At 60.9% G+C, this 16,508-nt stretch overlaps 1 protein-coding gene across 3 annotated transcripts in view; it reads right to left on the bottom strand.

Moving 5' to 3' along the window:
• Window positions 1–16,508, bottom strand: part of LOC125934749 (palmitoyltransferase ZDHHC11-like) — a 37,600-nt gene that overhangs the window by 17,307 nt on the left and 3,785 nt on the right. Inside the window, exons 1-7 of one of the 3 annotated variants that reach the window (XM_049648317.1) lie at window positions 15,962–16,490; window positions 14,574–15,297; window positions 10,272–10,447; window positions 9,727–9,828; window positions 6,838–6,962; window positions 4,548–4,700; window positions 2,018–2,127 (exon numbers count right to left, since the gene is read on the bottom strand). In XM_049648317.1, coding sequence (XP_049504274.1) covers window positions 2,018–2,127; window positions 4,548–4,700; window positions 6,838–6,962; window positions 9,727–9,828; window positions 10,272–10,447; window positions 14,574–14,786 — 879 coding nt within the window. In that variant the 5' untranslated portion in view covers window positions 14,787–15,297; window positions 15,962–16,490. Of the gene's footprint in view, window positions 1–2,017; window positions 2,128–4,547; window positions 4,701–6,837; window positions 6,963–9,726; window positions 9,829–10,271; window positions 10,448–14,573; window positions 16,491–16,508 lie in introns of those variants that run through there. The other 2 variants (XM_049648318.1, XM_049648316.1) reach the window with 2 other exon arrangements.

Raw genomic sequence — 16,508 nt, 5'->3', positions numbered from 1 at the left:
GAGGCCATGCTTCAAGTGAAACTCCAAACGACCCGGGTTTTCCCAGAAGCATGGCCACCGGGTGTCTAAGGAAACAAATGCAGAAGGAACGAGCGGATTCTTTGTGGAGGGATTCCCGCCCCTCCGTCGAGAGCCGGCACCGGCCCTGCGACCCGCCCCGCTCCGCCGGAACATGGGAGTCGCCCCCCACCCGTTTCTGCGAGGACCGAGCTTCCGAGAGCACCACCGAATTGTGGCACTTCCGGCCCGCTCCCCCGGGGGAGACCGACTTCCGGGGCAGTTTCAGGGCGTGGAGCTGAGACCACGCGGCTCCGCTCGCTCCCGCCTCTAGGGAATGTTTATTGTAACTCCACTTCGAACTCCGCCTTTCTCAGAACTGCACGAAAACTATTTTAAAATTTACACAGAGACTAAAAACGTGGAGGAATTGTCAACTATGAAAACTAAAAAATGCCGAGGGCGTTCCCCTGCCGGACGTTCAGGGTGAGGCGCGGCCGGAAGAGGGTCTCCCGGGGGAGCCCGGGGCACCAGGTCCTGGGCGAAGTGCGGCGCTGGCTCAGGGCGACATAACGACCTTAGCCCCTGTCTCCGTGAACACGCAAACAAATTCAGGACGGCTTGGAAATCAAAATGCAAAGCGAATAAAACTGGTGAAAATACTAGCAGAGAATGTGGATATTTGTATAACCTTGGAGTCATGAAGACTTTTTAAAGCAAGACTATTGAGAGCATATAGTATTTGTCAGACAGATAAAACTCTAGTAAGCTTACACATTTACCTACGTGCAGATGGACTCAGGTCGTCATCTGCTTGCTGTGGGCGATAAAAATTCACAAAGTGAAAAAGCTGCTGACACTGGGCTTAGTCTTATACACAATCCAAGTCAGTTAGTAGTTAATTTTGAGTAATGGTGCCTCAGAGTCTCCTGGGTCCTAGGAAAGGATCTCACTGGGGGATAGCACCCCTGTCACATGAATACCTGGGTCTTCACTTAACTAATAGTTAAGAAACTGGAAGTGGGACTGCTGACTTCAACGGTGAGTATACATTTCACTTTTTAAGAAAACACCAAACTGCTTATCAAAGTGATATAATTTGGTATCTGCACTAGTAACGTAGGAGCCCTTCGATCTACAGCTTCACCAACGCTTTTTATTGTTGGTTCTTTTGATTATAGCCATTCTAATGGGTGTGTAATGGTATCTTACTGTGGTTTTGTGTTTTCTTAATGGTAAATGATGTCGATGTGCTTATCTGTCACCATGGATCCTCCTTGGCGAACAGTTGGTTCAAATCTTTTGCCCATTTAAAAAGTTAAAACACTGTGTCATTTTTCTCATAATGGAATTTTGAATTCTTTATATATTCTGGACACAAGTATACGATTTGCATATATTTCTGCCTTTGGCTTATGTTTTCATTTTCTTAATGGCACCCGTTTGAAAAGCAAATGTTTTTAATTTTGATGAGAAGCAGCTGCATTAATATACGGGCCTAAAAGGAGTCAGCCCTGCTGGCTTGATTCTGTGGATAGTGAACATACAAATGATATAACACACATGCACACCACACACCAAACACACATGCACTGCGCTGCACACACACACCACGTACACATGCACACATACACATGCACTCAGTCACACACACACACACACACACGCACCGTATCTCACACTAAACACACACAGAACCACACACACATGCACTGCATCGCGTACTATGCACACGCAACCACACACATGTGCATCACATTATACACATCATGCACTCACACATGCAAACATGCAGTGCATCTCACACCAAACACATGCACACACGCCGCATCACACACACCTGCACTGCATCACACAACGCACGCGCGCGTGCGCGCACACACACACACACACGGAATCAAAGATTGTGCCAACACAGAAGCAAAGGGCTGTGTTTGAGAAGTCCCAGCTGCAAGGTGACACTGGGCACTGCCCCAGGCCCCGGAGAGCGCAGATGGTGAAGCAGAGGGGCACCCGCTACCTGTGGCATGCTTATTTTGAAGGACAGCTCTTTCCTCCCTGCTGGAACTTCTGGAGTCTTCTGATGGAGGTTCTGTGTCACATACTCATACGTGCTCAACTTCTTGAACACTAGAGAGGAGAAAGGCGGAAACGGGCAGTTACAATTACGCAAGCGGGCAGAGTGGCCCACAGGCCACCACCCGGTCTCCCAGGGCTTCCCCCCAGGGTGCCGGGAGCTGCCTCCTAACCCGGGGCGCCGGGAGGCCGCTGCATGGCCACCCCGGGGCCCACCTGGCCTGTGGGAGGCAAGCGGTAGCTCGTCACAGCCCCAAGGCTGCTGGCGCCCCGTCCCAGGAACAGCTGCCCTGCAGCCTTCCAGGCCCACAAAGCCAGTGTGGACCCGGACGCTGGCTCCGGCACTGTGGCAGAAGCACCCCGGGTCACTGAAAGGACATCTGAGACCCGGGTCTGTCAACAGACAGCACCGTCCACCAAACGGGTTCTGTGCCTGCTTCAGCAGAGGCACCAATCCTCCCACTTCTCTTTCCCTAAAACCAACACGAGGACAGATGGCTTCTAATTATTTCTGGAAAGGGAGAAGGGCCGCCCACAGAAGCCTATTTGCAGCTGGAGGAGCAGACGGAGGGTGGGCTGCCCCCACACCCGCATGGAGCCCGTTCCCTTCCCTGGGTGGTGTGTACAAGTGCGTCTGTCTGTGTTTGCTTTGGCTTGCTGCTGGACTCCACCTGGCTCTTACTGGTCCTCCCACCTCCCCCAGAACCCATGTGAGGGCGTCATTTGCGCCTGGCCACACGCTCGCGAAAACACTCGTTCTCTTGCAGGGATTGCAGGGATGGCTGCCATCGCCGTCGGGTGGCAAGTACACACTGTGTGTTCCCCAGAGCTCACACTCGTCCAGAGTTTTGTGTAAACGCCTTCATCTGACAGTAGCGAGAGGAGATGTGGCTGGGGAGGGAGGCCAGAGTGCGGTGTGCACCGAATGAGTGTCTGCCATGTCCCCCCCGGCGACACTAGGCGACAACACAGCAGCCGGGGCCGCTGGTCTCTGGGATGCTCTGTGCCCCCGCTCGTGTGGAGGCGGCTTTCCCCACACTCCTGCTGCTGGCACCCCGACATCCGTGTGTCTTCCTGGGAGGTCTTGCCCTCACCAACGCTGCACTCTGCTCGTGCTGCAGCCTCGTCAGGATGTCCTTCCCCCAAACTTCAGCGTGGGGCATCCAGCTGCCCACGGCTTCCGACAGGCCCCCCAGCAGCCCCCACACCCCACCTCAGGGTATTTGCGTCACACCGTCCCTTGGAGAGTGAGTGGCCCCAGCGCCTTGCACAAGAGGTGAGGGGCGTCACTTCCATGACTGGGCTACAAGAGGCCGGCTGCCCCCTCGTGCTGGAGCGTCCTGGTGGGAGGAGGCACCGGCCAACAACTCACGGGGAACTGAGGCCAGGAACTGGCCTGCCAACACCCTGGCGTGGGTCCCGGTCGGATGAGACCACAGCCCTCCTCACACCTGGCGGAAGCCTTGTGGCCAAGCAGGGCCAGTGGACCCAGCTAAGCTATGCTGAACCCATGACCCACAGAGACTGCAAGGTGATAACTCTGTTACTTCAAGCAGGGTAAGTTTACTGTAACAATAGCTAAAAATCCAACTTTTTCTGGAAGTCTGTGCTTTGCTGTCCAAATACCCTGTAAACAGCACCTTGAGCCATAAGCTCCGTGTGCGTCTCCCTCCCCTACCCCCACAGTGGGTGTGGCACCACCACCCTCCCTGTTGCTTGGGTTGGGGCCCTCTGGTCCCTCTCCCATTGGCCATCTGTCCCGTGGGCCTATTCTCCAGTCTCACATCCATCTGTCCTGAGTGGCCGCAGTGGACTTCTGGACCTGCCCAGCTTGCCACCTGCCGGCTGTCATGTAGGCTGCAGCTGGGGCACTGTCCCCAAATGCACCCTTGTCCCCATTGGCCAGTGCGTGGAAGCTTTAGGATAAGGGCCTGGGCTGACCCACCTCTGGCTCTGGGTGCTGATTCTGGCTCTGGCTCTGCTGAGGACACTCCCTGCGCCGGACCTGCTCCGGCAGCCACATGGGGCCCCCACTGCCACCTTCTCCCTTGCGGAGGCCACAGAGAGAAGTCGTGCCCTCCCCCGGGCCACGGCATAGTGGGGCCTGCTGCACGCAGTGCTGCGTGGACTCCAAGAAATGGCCAGTGTCCCTGCAGCGAGCTGGGTCAGCAGATACCCTGTCGCTGGCTCACTATTTTTCATTGTTAGGACTTGGTGCTTCTCTAAATCCCCTGTTCTTTTTTTAATGGTGCCTGTTCCTGCCTCACACATTCTGCTCCCTTATCTAACTTACTCCTAGGCCCTCTCGTGTCCTCTGCAGGCCTCAGAGCAGAATGAGCCCTGCTGTCCCTCTAGGGGTGTCTCTTCCTGTGATTTGTCTGATGTGCTCGTTTCTAGCAGGGGCCAGCAGACCTTGTCGTGGGCCATGTTGGAACGCAAGGGACAAAGACTGGAGTGGGGGTCAGGACACATACTTAAGAAGAGGTGGAAGATGAGCAGGTGTCCAAGCAGCAGGAGGCTGAGGGCGGACAGCAGCAGGACGAACACCCCAATGCCCAGGACCACCAGGGTCTTCGTCTTTACAGGGAACAAAGGAAGGAACAGCAGCCAAGTGTCCTTGGAGACGTCTGCGGAGGCAAGGGAGACGTGCGTGCATCCAGCACCTGGGGCATGGCCAGCCCCTCCTTGGGAGGTGGGGGAGGGTGAGCAGCCCGAGGGAGCCTCTCCCCCGCCCCAGTGTGTGCCCTACCTCACCCAGGTGCCCTTGCAGCCCCCTGACTGAGGTGGGTGTCGCAGCCCCACTTTACGGGTCTGGAAGGTGAGGCTGGGAGAGGATAACTAAGGGTCCGGGTCGCAGAGCCTGACCCCCTGCCTGGCTGAACCCCCACCCTGTCCTGAGGGCCATGCCACTGTGCCAGGCCCTCCCCGTTCTCAGTCAGCCGCCCTCACAGGGAACTGCAAGGCAGTAGCCAGCGCCTTGGGACATTTCCAGGATGTGGTCCTCTGGGCCCCGAGGGCTGCTGATACTTCCAAACTTAAGTGTGAGGAAAGCACTGAGGAATCTGCAGGCAGGCCCATGGAGATGGAATCCAGCTGAAACGCTCTCATCCCACCACAGAGTCTGGGAGGTACTGATTCCAGTCCCTTATGTGGCATGGAAAGTGGCCGCCAGGCCAGTTGCGCGCCTCGGGGGCTGCAGCGCAGTGTGCATGAAGCCGGATGTACCATGGGGTGGCCGGCCACATGCTTGTCCCCTCAGCCGTGATGTCTTGATGATTCCCACCAATGAGAGCAAAGTGCCCCAGGGAACTGGCGGATAAGCAGCCCCATGGAATCTTCTGGAACAGCAAACCCAGGAGATTGCCTCAGTCATCAGGCAATCATGTGCAGCACATCCACAATGGTTCCGGGGCCAGCAAGTTCCCAGAGAGAAGCACCTTCGGAGACCAGGCTGCCCTCTGTCCTGCCAGCGTGTGGCAGCGAGGGTCCAGCCGACGCCCACATTGGGAGGAAGTAAGGACACGTGCCATGGAACTCGGGTGCGCTGAGGCTGCCCCTTACCATGTGCGAGCCACATTTCAGAGCGTGTTGGGGCGATGAGAGGCCCCGTGGCCGGAAGGACCTTCGCAGGGAAGCCCCGGTGCCCACCGGTGACTGTTCTGAGGCGGCGGTCACCGGCCAGCCCTTCTGCTCAGGCCGCGTGTGGAGACTGTCAGGAAGGATGGCAGGCGGAGGCCTCCAGCTGGCTGTGTGCAGAGTGCAGGCGGCTCTTCCCGCTGAGCAGGGCCGGGTCTCGCTGAGACCCCACTGTTCCCTTTTACCATGGAAATAGCCAGGATGCACTCCGGAGCAGGTGCAGGTCAGATGGCCCATCCCACGAGGGCTCATCCAGCCCAGGTGCAGTGCGGGCCTGGGGGTGAAGGTGCACAGGGCATGGTGCCCCTCCAGGAAGAGGGCATGGCTGTGACGTGCTCTGGAGAGAGGCCTGGACTGAGAAAGGAATCTTTGCTCTGCACCCTGAGGGCTGAGGTCGCCAAACACTCAGGACAGACACACGAGGTGCTCCACTCGGGGTCCTCCCTGCATCAGTGTCCAGGGCTGCTGTGACCGATGGCCATAGACCAGGCAGTTTCAACAGCAGAGATGAAGCCCCAATGTCAGGCTGTTGCAGGGCCCGTCTCCCTCCGAGGCCACGGGGGAGGATCTATCCTTGGATCTAACAGCTTCTGGGGCTCCAGGCAACCCTGGGCTTGTGCCCATGTCCCCCCAGTCTCTTATAAGGATGTTTTCACTGGATCCAGGACCCCACACGTTGCCGGGTAACCCATGATCATCTCAGGATCCTTAATCACATCTGGGAGGACCCTCTCTCCAAATAAGGTCACGGTCACAGGCCCGGGGGGTGGGCAGTGATGGAAAGACCTTTGAGGCACATGTGTTCCCAAGGCCAGGCTCCTGGAGCCGCTCAGCAGACACCTGCAGCCACACACCACCCGGCACCTTCCCCAGGCAGCCCTGCCCTCCCGCCCCACCCTGCTCCCTGCCAAGACCAGCTGCTGGGTGATGGGCACGGGGCCCCAAACCTGCCTTCTGGTGCCTGGGGGCTGCTGCCCTCCTGCCCGGCCCCGCAGCTCAACCAGCTAGGGGGCGGGCCAGACTGATTCCCCCTCATAGGGAGAGCTTTCCCCGAAAGACAGCTGGAGAGGCTACCACCACGAGGGACCCGAGGGAAAGCAACGCCAGAGGGGGCCCCCCGCCCCGTACCTTCATAGAGGGGATGACTGCGCAGCACCTCCGGGTTGACAAAGTATTGGATGAAGACGTACAGCAGGATGGTGATCAGGCAGAGCAGGCTGGCCGAGGCAGAGACCAAGGAGCAGAAGAAGTATCTGCGGGGGCCAGAGCCTGACTCAGGGCTGGGCAAGGTGCCCCTGACCCCGAACCCAAGGCCCAGCCTTCTTCCTGTCTCCTGGCACCCGAGCTCCCCAGGGGACGCCCTGAGGGCACCTCCAGTTTCTGTGCCCCCCTCCCACCCCCACGCGGCAGTGAGAAGGGCCCGGCCCGGCTCCCAGGTGGGTACACAGAGGCTCCAAGCAGGTCGGGCCACCCGCAGCTTCCTCCACACGCCGCCACCGCTCACCAGGGCTCCGCCAGGTCGGGGTCGGGACCACCACCCCTGCCCCCCACGTTGCACGGGACCCTGGGTGCTGTGCTTCCATCCAGAGGCATGGAAGCCCAGCAGGTCGGGAAGGCCAGGGGTGCTGGGACAGGCACCTGGCCGGCCAGCGGCCCACAGTGCATCATCTCCACACACCCTCCAGGGGCCTGTGCACACTTCTGTGCACAAGTGACATCTTGTGCTTTGGCAGGCATTAGACCAGAATCACTCCTGTCCTCTTGCCTGTGCTCAGGACAGAGAACGATCTAACCATCCAAAAATTAAATTCTGGTCAGCAATTCTTGGAATAAGCTTCTGCTGCAAGGTCTTCCTTTGGGCTTTCTACCGTGGTGATATTTAAGGAAACTGTTTCTTTAGCATTTTCAATCTTCATCAATGTCTTTTCTCCAACTGAAATTTATCTGACTCCATTATTCTTTTCCAGAACATCTTGAGGTTTGTTTTTGTTTTTGTTTTTTTAACACATCTTTAGGCAGAGAGCTAAAATGTGAATGTCCTCAAAAGGTCATATAGATGTGGAGGGCAGCCTGCATTGTGGCCCCTTGTCGAAGGCCCTGGAGGGCACGTGTCCTGTGTGTCCTGAGCCGCAGGGGGCAGAAGCCTGGCCCCACACCTGGCTCTGGTCCCCGGGGAGCCTGTAGTGTGCAGTGCAACTATTCCAGCCGACGGGCTCACCCTCAGCAGAAGGCCCTCGGCCATCCGCTGCTGCTGGCACCCGGCCAGAGGCGGCCCTCCCGGCAGGGTGAGGGCCAAAGCCACTCCAGCTGCACGTTCGGGGCCCGAAACGTCGCTGTCGTCCCTGACTCCCACGTCTGTGGTGCCTCAGCGCCCAGTCCGGGCACTTCCCCTGTGAAGGCACGTCCTCTCAGGAGCTTATCACACTTTGCCAACTGTTTTGGCCAACTCGTCTTCTAAGTGCAGTCATTTCCTGTTGCTTTCTCTGCCTGACGGTGGAAGGGACAGGAGGGAGTCTGGGACTCCACGTGGACAGGGGTGGCCACGCCCTCACCAGGACCCCCGCACACAAGGTGCCCTCACTTCTGTGCACACTCCTTGCTGCTGACACTGCCCAGTGGGTAGGAGGGCTCCTAGGGCCCAGCCGTCCCCACCGGGAACTTCTGCAGCCTGTTGCGTCCGGAGGCCACTGTCAGGACCTCGGAACTCCACCCTGTGTGCCCTTTGGGGCCCGGTCCGCTTGGTCCTCCTCAGTGGCAGGGCCACAAACCCTCGCCCGTCCCCGACAGCTGACCAGACCTCAAGGCCACCAGCCTGTGGCATCAAGGCCTTAAGAGGAGCATCTGGGGGAGAGAAGAAAGCCCTGCTACCGTGAGGAGGCAGCCCCAGCTGGCCTGGGGCTCCTCCTCTGTAGGGGAGAGGGCGGCATGGGGGCTCCCAGGCCCCCGATTCTCATTAGACTTTTCTAATCATGACAGCTTTGCATTTCCTTCTGCTCAAAGCAGCAACGCTTTTCAAACCTGAACAAGTGGAGCATTTCTTGACTGGGCTGCACAGAGCATGGCCCTCCTGGACCGGGCTGCCCGGAGCACAGACCACGACGCTCCAAGACCGGGCCGCACGGAGCACAACCCTCCTGGACCGGGCTGCCCGGAGCACAGACCACGACGCTCCAAGACCGGGCTGCACGGAGCACAACCCTCCTGGACCGGGCTGCCTGGAGCACAGACCACGACGCTCCAAGACCGGGCTGCACGGAGCACAACCCTCCTGGACCGGGCTGCCTGGAGCACAGACCACGACGCTCCAAGACCGGGCTGCACGGAGCACAACCCTCCTGGACCGGGCTGCACGGAGCACAGACCACGACGCTCCAAGACCGGGCTGCACGGAGCACAGACCACGACGCTCCAAGACCGGGCTGCACGGAGCACACCTGCTACGAGTGGTGGGTGAGCAGTGGAACCCCTTGCAGCGCCATGAGCCGGCGAAGGCCACTCTGAACTAACCGGGGGAGCCCCTGCGACTTTCTTGGCCACTCACAGCCTGGGCCCTAGCACGTGGGGTCCTGGCGAAGCCCGTGCAGGACTGAACACCTGCTCCCAGTGCAGCCTCGGCCCACATCCTCTGTGCTCTGACGGCCTCCCGGGAGAAAGCGCCCGGGTCCAGGCCAGCGGGTCGAGGACAAGTCAGCTCGGCCTGAGCCCCTCTGGATGGGGCTGGGCCTCCACATTCGGGAGGGGCTCCAGGCCAACACATTTCAGAGCCAGACAAGGAGAACAGAAAGACGCTAAGGACCGCTGTGCTGGGGACAGCACGGGACTCCCCCCACTGCCTGTGGCCCCCACTCTCTTACCCATGAGGCCCCCAGCCTGCAGGACCCCTCTCTCTGGGCCCCCTCCCCCCCCCCCCCCCGCCCCAGCCCTGCAATGCCCTTATCCTTCTTCCCTGCTGGGTCTCCCTCTCCCTCCCCCAGGACTCTGCCCTTCCCTCCCGGACCTCCCCCTCCAGCCCCTCACCTATAATTCCTGCCCCCTACACAGTTGTTAAGCCATTTGCAGTGGTGGTCAAAGTCAGATACACACTTGTTGCAGGCCCTACAGTGTTTAGCCTTCTTGTTCCTAGAAGGAAGAATTCACACGAGCAGCCCGTTTGCAGCATGTGCGGGAGGAAGACAGGGTCAGAAGGGAGAGACAGGTGGCAGGGAAGACCAGGCCCCAGGCGGGTTATCTTCCCTCAGCCACGCCTGCCACACGGCGCCACCAGCTCCCATCCTGAGCCACAGGCCTCCCTCCCAGGCTGCCTGCTGAGCCTTCAGTGCTCTGACTAGCCCAGGTGGGGTTCCGGTGGGGGGGCTGGGACTCATCTGAGCCCCTAGATGGGTGAGGGGTCCTGCGTGTCTCAGGGCCACTGCTGCTCATTCAAGGAAAGCAGCACCAGTCAGCTCCATGGAAACAGAAAGGCCGGGGCAGGACCTGCCTGTGCACAGCACGGGGAGGGGACGGGTCCACATGGCAGGGGCCGCGGCCTCGGGGCTGCCTGCCCCCACACGCTGGGTACTCACACGGTGACCTCACACAGGTGGCAATATTGGTTCTCGATGACATGCGTGTGTTTGGATGGGTCGAAGGTGGGTACGGGCTCCGAGTAGTTCTTGAGCCGTACGTTGGTTTCAGCAGGATCGATGGAAATTGCAAGCAAGTGGACCACGAAGTGGAAACAGAAAAGCCCACCAGTCACCTGGGCGTGAGTGTGTCAAGGAACGTGCGGCCAGGCCTGGTCAACACGGCGAAGGTGCCCGCTCAAACTAGAAGCAGGACCCTGGAGGCGCCTGCTTGCGGCCTGAGGGTGTGGACCCCACATTCACCAAGGCAGCAAGGGAAGGCCCTCAGGGGCCAGCGGCCACCACGCTGGGTGCCAAAGTCGTGGGGCTTCTTTGGGCAGCAGAGATGCTCAGAGCACGTGTGTCGGGGGAAGAAGACAGTGTATCATCAAAAAATTGAGGGGAGCAGGGAGGGCTCACACGGCCAGTCTGCACGGTCTGTCTGGGTCTCGTCTCGTCTCTCCTCGCCCCTAGGCCCCTCTGGCTCTCTGGCACCCACTCCCGCCGTGGCACCCAGGGTAAAACCAGTCCCCGGGCTCCCATCCTCCTCCTCCCCTTCGGGACCAACACACTGTCTGTCCCCTTGGAAACCAAACAGACGAGGTGGAAGCCGCCTCCCTGTCAGCCCTGCCCTGCTTCCCAGGACCAGTGCTGAATGGGAGGGTTCAGGGTTTACAGGCTGGGTTCCAGGGTGTGGCAGGGGGAAATGACCCAGCCCGGGAGGCGAGGCCACAGTGCACGGGGTTCTGCCGGGATCTGACAGGGGTGGGGGTTCGGAGCAGGGGGCTGGGGCTACTGCTCAGTCCTGCGGGAAGCCCCCTCGGGGTCCTCCTCAGACCTGCCAGCCGCTGCCGCCTCAGCCTCTGCCTCCGCCTCCACGGGCCTGGGGCTGACAGGCGGGGTCCTGCCTCCACAATGCACTAGCCTGAGCGGGAGGCTGCTTCTGGCCCAAATCGCTCATTCCTCCCTCGCCCTCCAGCCTCTAGGCACCACGTGCAGACCCAGGACTCAGGCTGCCAGATGACGGCATGGAGGCAATGGGGACCCAGCCCTGCTGGGGGAGGAGGGCGGGAGGAGGGCAGGCAAGAATGAGCTGAGGGCCATGAGGATCAGCCCAGGAAGCTGGTGCCCAGGCCAGGGGGGAGTGGAAGGGTGGCTGAGAACCAGCCGGGCCCTGGGGGACCTGCACGGGGGCACGAGACTGACCAGATCCCTCAGTGCCACATAAGGGATGTGGTGACACCAAGGCCCTTCCTGTGGCCACAGGACCCTGCAGGGCTGGGTAAGGCCTGAGCCTCCCCTGCTCTGCTGTTCCATTCAGGGTATGGGGCCGCGGCCAGGTGGTCGGGGGCCTGGTCAGGCTCTGCCATCACAGCTGGAGACACCAACACAGTGCTGGCACGCGGTCTCCCTGCACCTGCTCCCTGAAGCCCGAGGCGCTGGGTGGAGGCAAGCACTGTTTGTGTGGTTACTGGGGTAGCAGGTCCTGAGCACAGGGGTCCGGCCCAGGACAAGAGGTGCGGCAGGAAGGCCCCTTCCTCTGTCGCATCAGAAATAGGCAGGCAAGGGGTGGGGGAGGGACTGAGGCGTTGGGGCCCTTAGAGACGGTGTAGGGGCAGCGTGGCCTGCACTCTAGTCTCAAACTGGAGGCAGCGAGGCCCCTGACCTGAGCCTGATTTTCCCCTCATGTCCCAACCCTGCAGGTGCCGTGGCCAGGCCACTACCAGAACGTGTCCCCCAGGAACAGAGGGGCAGCCCCCCGCCATGTGGTAGGCAAGCCCCCTTAAGCACGAACACAGGTTCAGGGCAGGTCACCCGTGGGAGTGACATGGGCGAGCAAAAGGCCACCACCGCGTTTTGCCTGGCCATTCACTCCGCCAGCCACTTGGCTGAGAAGTGTCAGCAGGTGGGCACCACACCAAAGTTCTGCCCCCACATTCAGATGCCCGGGTTATGGGTGTCTCTCAGGTTGCAGAGAATAACAAAAAGTAAAAGGCACAAGGTAGGAGGTCTCCAGCGGCAGAAGGCCAGGCCCTGCCCTCGAGGCCCCATCCCCTTAGCGACAATCTGTGTTTGGTAAACACACAGCTCCGCCAGCCCAGGACACACGCCCTCCCGACCTTCCTTTCAGGTCCTTCCGGTTCTGTTCTGCGGCAGGAAGGGGTGAGGCGCCCCCCAGAGCTCCCACCACCCCCCACCAGCCCTGCAGTCACTGAGGCTAACCTAACCAGGGGTTTCGCCTGGCCACGGCGCAGGCTCCCGGACTAAGACGGGTCACGTCAGAGGCCAGTCCCTCAGCACAGGGACCCTCCGGGGCCCTTCGCAGGGGCAGGGCTGTGGGGGAAGCTGGCCGCTGAGGTCAGCGGGGAACCAGGGGTCCGCCTCCTCTGCTGTGTCTTCTGGAGGTGCAACCCAGACCCTGCCCTCCCTCCTGGGGCAGCAGTCCCTGCAGCGCCGAACGACGGTGGCGCCCCCCGGTGGCCAAGTGCTGCGGAGCCTGAGGGGAAAGGAAGCCAGCCAGAACCCGGGACTCGGGCCAGCCAGGGGCTCCTGGGAGAAAGGGTGTGCAAGTGAGCTCGGGACGCCCTCTGGGCCCGAAAGCAGGTGAGTTCTCAGAGTGCTCCCTGAACGGAGAACACAAGGCAGCTCGAGAAGGCCCCAGAACAGGCTGAGCCACAGCGAAGGGAGAAGGGAGACAACGGATTAGAACCCAGAACGCAAACAAACCCACAGTCAGGGACGGAGGTTAGGATACAGATAGAGGGGCAGCTGGAGGCAGCAAGGAGGCCAGGAACTGGCCCTCCCCGGAGCTGGCCCCTGCCGACACTGAGGGCTTCTGGTCCCAGAACGAGAGAGGGCTCCCTCTCAGAACTGGGAGATGTTTCGCTGTGGTGCGAGTCCCAGTGAGAGTGCCATTCTGACCAGGAAGTCGTGGGTCGGGCACTGCTGGCCTTCGTGCTGGGACACAGAGAGGAGACCCCTCGCCACATGCGAAGCGCGAACTGTGCCTGGATTCTGGATTTAAAAAACCCGACAAAGCAGGTTTTGGGGACCAGTAGAGAAATCTACAAGGCTGGCCGACTTCTGCCCATCCTCTTGTGTGGGAAAGACACAAGTTACACGGGGCGATGTGGGGCGTGGGATGTTGGCTTGGCAGGCCCCACCTAGCGTCGCCAGCCCTGGGCCACAGGCCTAGAAGTGGGGCAGCTGCATCCGGACACACAGGACCCACATTCCCAGCTCCGTGCCACTGGATCAGACACCCGGAGGGCCCCACAGGGGGAGGCTGGCCAGATCGGGGGCTGCGTGGCGCTGGGGGGGCAGCAGGCTTGCGCATCAGGCCGTGGGGGACGCCCAGGCTCACCGGTGGGGTTGGCCAGCGGTGGCCCCCGGAGCGTGGATGCGCTGGCAGAACTGAGGTCCGTCACCCACAGGGTGAGGTGTGAGGAGGGGGCAAGGCTGGCGATGCCCGCCTGGCCGGGGAAGGAGCACTCGGCTGCACCTGCCACGCTCCACCAGGGGGCCTGCGCGCCAGCCCCAAGTGCGTCCCCGACGCCCGCCCACCTGGCCTGAAGCCTACTCTGGTGACGCGTCTGGAGCCTCCTTTCGAGGCCACCACGGGGTTCACAGTCCCCACTGTGGCCTACGTGGCTCCTAGCAGCCGGCGGGTTTTCTCTCTGGCCTCGGCCACTCCAGGCCCAGCCAACACCCGCCACCAGACTCACCTGTCGCAAGAGGGACGCGGTTATAATCGGTGTCTTCCTCGCACCCCTGGCGTGGCTCCCCCGCCAGCCAGCCTGACCCAGCCCACTGCAGACCTGCAGACAAGTGGGGCCCGCATGGGGCACCCCAGACCCTGAGAACGAACGCCATGTGAATCCCTGGGACTCAGCCTTCAGTTTCTGAGCCAGCCCTGCGACCCCTCTGCGACCCTTTCCTGTCATCCAGGCTGCCTGCCTCACCCCAAAGCCCCTCCAGCCCTGGCCCCCAGGCGTGCTCTCCCTGCACTGACGGCAGGCAAGCAGTAGACACTCCTGTGCTTTTAGCTCCGGCCCCAAGCCAGGGAGCCACACAGAGAACGAACGTAAGGTTTCAGGCAGCGTGGCCGTGGCGGGTGTCTGAGGTGAAGAGGAGGAGCGGGGTCGCAGAACAGGGGTCGCAGCGGGGGCTGGTAGGCGTGGCAGGGCCCTGAGCCAGATCTGGGGCAGGGCCCGCGGGGAGCCTCCCTGGGACAGCGGGCGCTGCTCCCACAGTGAAGGATACACCATAGATGACCAAGTTCCAGTTAGGCGGCAGCAAAGGGACGAAGATACCGAAGTTGGCGAAGGCCAAGATGAACAGCGTGATCCAGGCCACCGCCTGGAAGGTGTGCAGGGGCCACGACCAGCCATTCACTCTGGACCAGCGGCGGGGCGAGGCCTGCTTCCTGCTGGCTTCCCGCAGGGCCCCTCTCTGGCTCCGGCTGCACAGATCCATCTGCAAGACGGGAGGAGGGTCACTCCCACCCCCAGGGAAACCGAGGAAAAGATTGCAGGAAAAGCAGAGCCTATGACAACGCGACACTTTTGTGTGCTGAAATCCTCAGGGAATCTTCTGCAAGTTTCCCTTGAGGACAGAACAAGAGACCGCGTTCCTGCTGCAGAACAAAGGCCTGCTGACCAAGGGGCTTCTGGGGTCTCTGGGCACTCTGGGGACACCCAGGTCGAGCTGAGGGGCTGGGAGGGAGCCGTGGCCACTTCTGGCCAGGTGTCCGGCTGTTGGAGAAGGTGAGCCACATCACAGCCGCCTCTGGCAGAGCCGAGGGTCCTGGGGACTTTGCCTCATTAGGGAGGATTTCTGCCACTCTTCTCGGGGTGTGGGGCCAGGCAGGGCTTACCTGATCACTGAGACCCCTGGGGGACCACAGAGACCATCCCACATGGACGGCGAGGCCAGCACCCCGGGGGTTGGAGCGCAGAAAGGCACCGTGTTACGAATGACACGATTCCTGCGTGAAAACAACATTTGGATGGAAGTACCGGCCAATGGGAAGGATGCTTCTGAAAACCAAACCCCACTAACGGGGCGGTGGGCTCTAGGGCATAACCGCAGACCTCGGCCCAGGGAGGTGAAGCAGGGACGTGGGAGAAACCGGATGTGCCGTGGAGGATGGCAGTGGAGACGGCACTTATCTTGTCGAAGGAGCGACGGGGTGCGGACAGGACACGAGGGCACAGGGAAGGCACAGGAGGGCGCACGTCGGCCCAGGAGCCCGTGGAAGGCAAGGGCGGGCCGCGTCCTACGGGGCTTCCCAGGACAGAAATGGCATCACTGACGCGTGGAAACCCTGAGGTTGCAGCTGGCATTGGATTTGATAAAACTTGAAGCAGAGCGAGTTTTCAAGCTCTGAGACTACTTTGAACCCCAACAGAGACAGCCAAAGTGTCACGGGAACACGGGACTGAGAGTGCACGCGTGGGGGCACCGCAGCAGCACTCCTCGGAGGCCCCCCGGAAGCTTCCCTGCAGCCGACCTCAAAGCGGCACCAAGAGCAACACTCCACGGGGGGGCGAGCGCAGCCTCGGTCCCCGGGGCAGGACCACAGCGGCCTGAGTGTGAGGTCACAACCACGCACGCGGCCCAAGCAGCCGCGGCGGGAGGTGCACACTTACCGTCACCGGGAGTGGCTGCGGCCGGCACCGCCAGTCACGTGGGCGCTGGTGAGCCGGGGGGTCTGGAGAGAGCAGCTGCAGGTGGTGCAGGGCCCTCGCCCCGGGCCCCCTGGCGGGGCAGGTGCTCGGCTCGAACACCCCCTTGGATCTGCCGGTTCGGTTTTTCGCTCTCAGAAGATTCCAGCAGTTGTCACCAGGACAAATACACAGTTACCAACAAACGCACGGGCTCCTGACTCCTGCCGGGACCAGATGGCACAGTTAACGTGGGCTCCGCGTGTGCACGAGACACCCGTGCGGACACGTCCATCCACACGCGGAACACACGTGCACACGCAACACACCGCACATACCACATACGTGACAGACCACACACATACACGTGGAACACACGCACCAGAGACATACACGTGCACCACACGTACAGCACGCACACAAGACACACACACACACTCACAGCTTAGGCACACAAGATTTCTCGGCTCACTTCTCGCTCCTGACCTTTCTCGTGCTATTTCCTCAGCCTGGAGCCACGTCGCTTCCCCCC

This window comes from Panthera uncia (genome assembly GCF_023721935.1).
Source record: "Panthera uncia isolate 11264 chromosome A1 unlocalized genomic scaffold, Puncia_PCG_1.0 HiC_scaffold_17, whole genome shotgun sequence".
In the NCBI taxonomy this organism is placed as follows: Eukaryota; Metazoa; Chordata; class Mammalia; order Carnivora; family Felidae; genus Panthera; species Panthera uncia.
The sequence above is the reverse complement of the archived record's forward strand: the minus strand, read 5'-3'. Positions and strand labels throughout refer to the sequence as shown.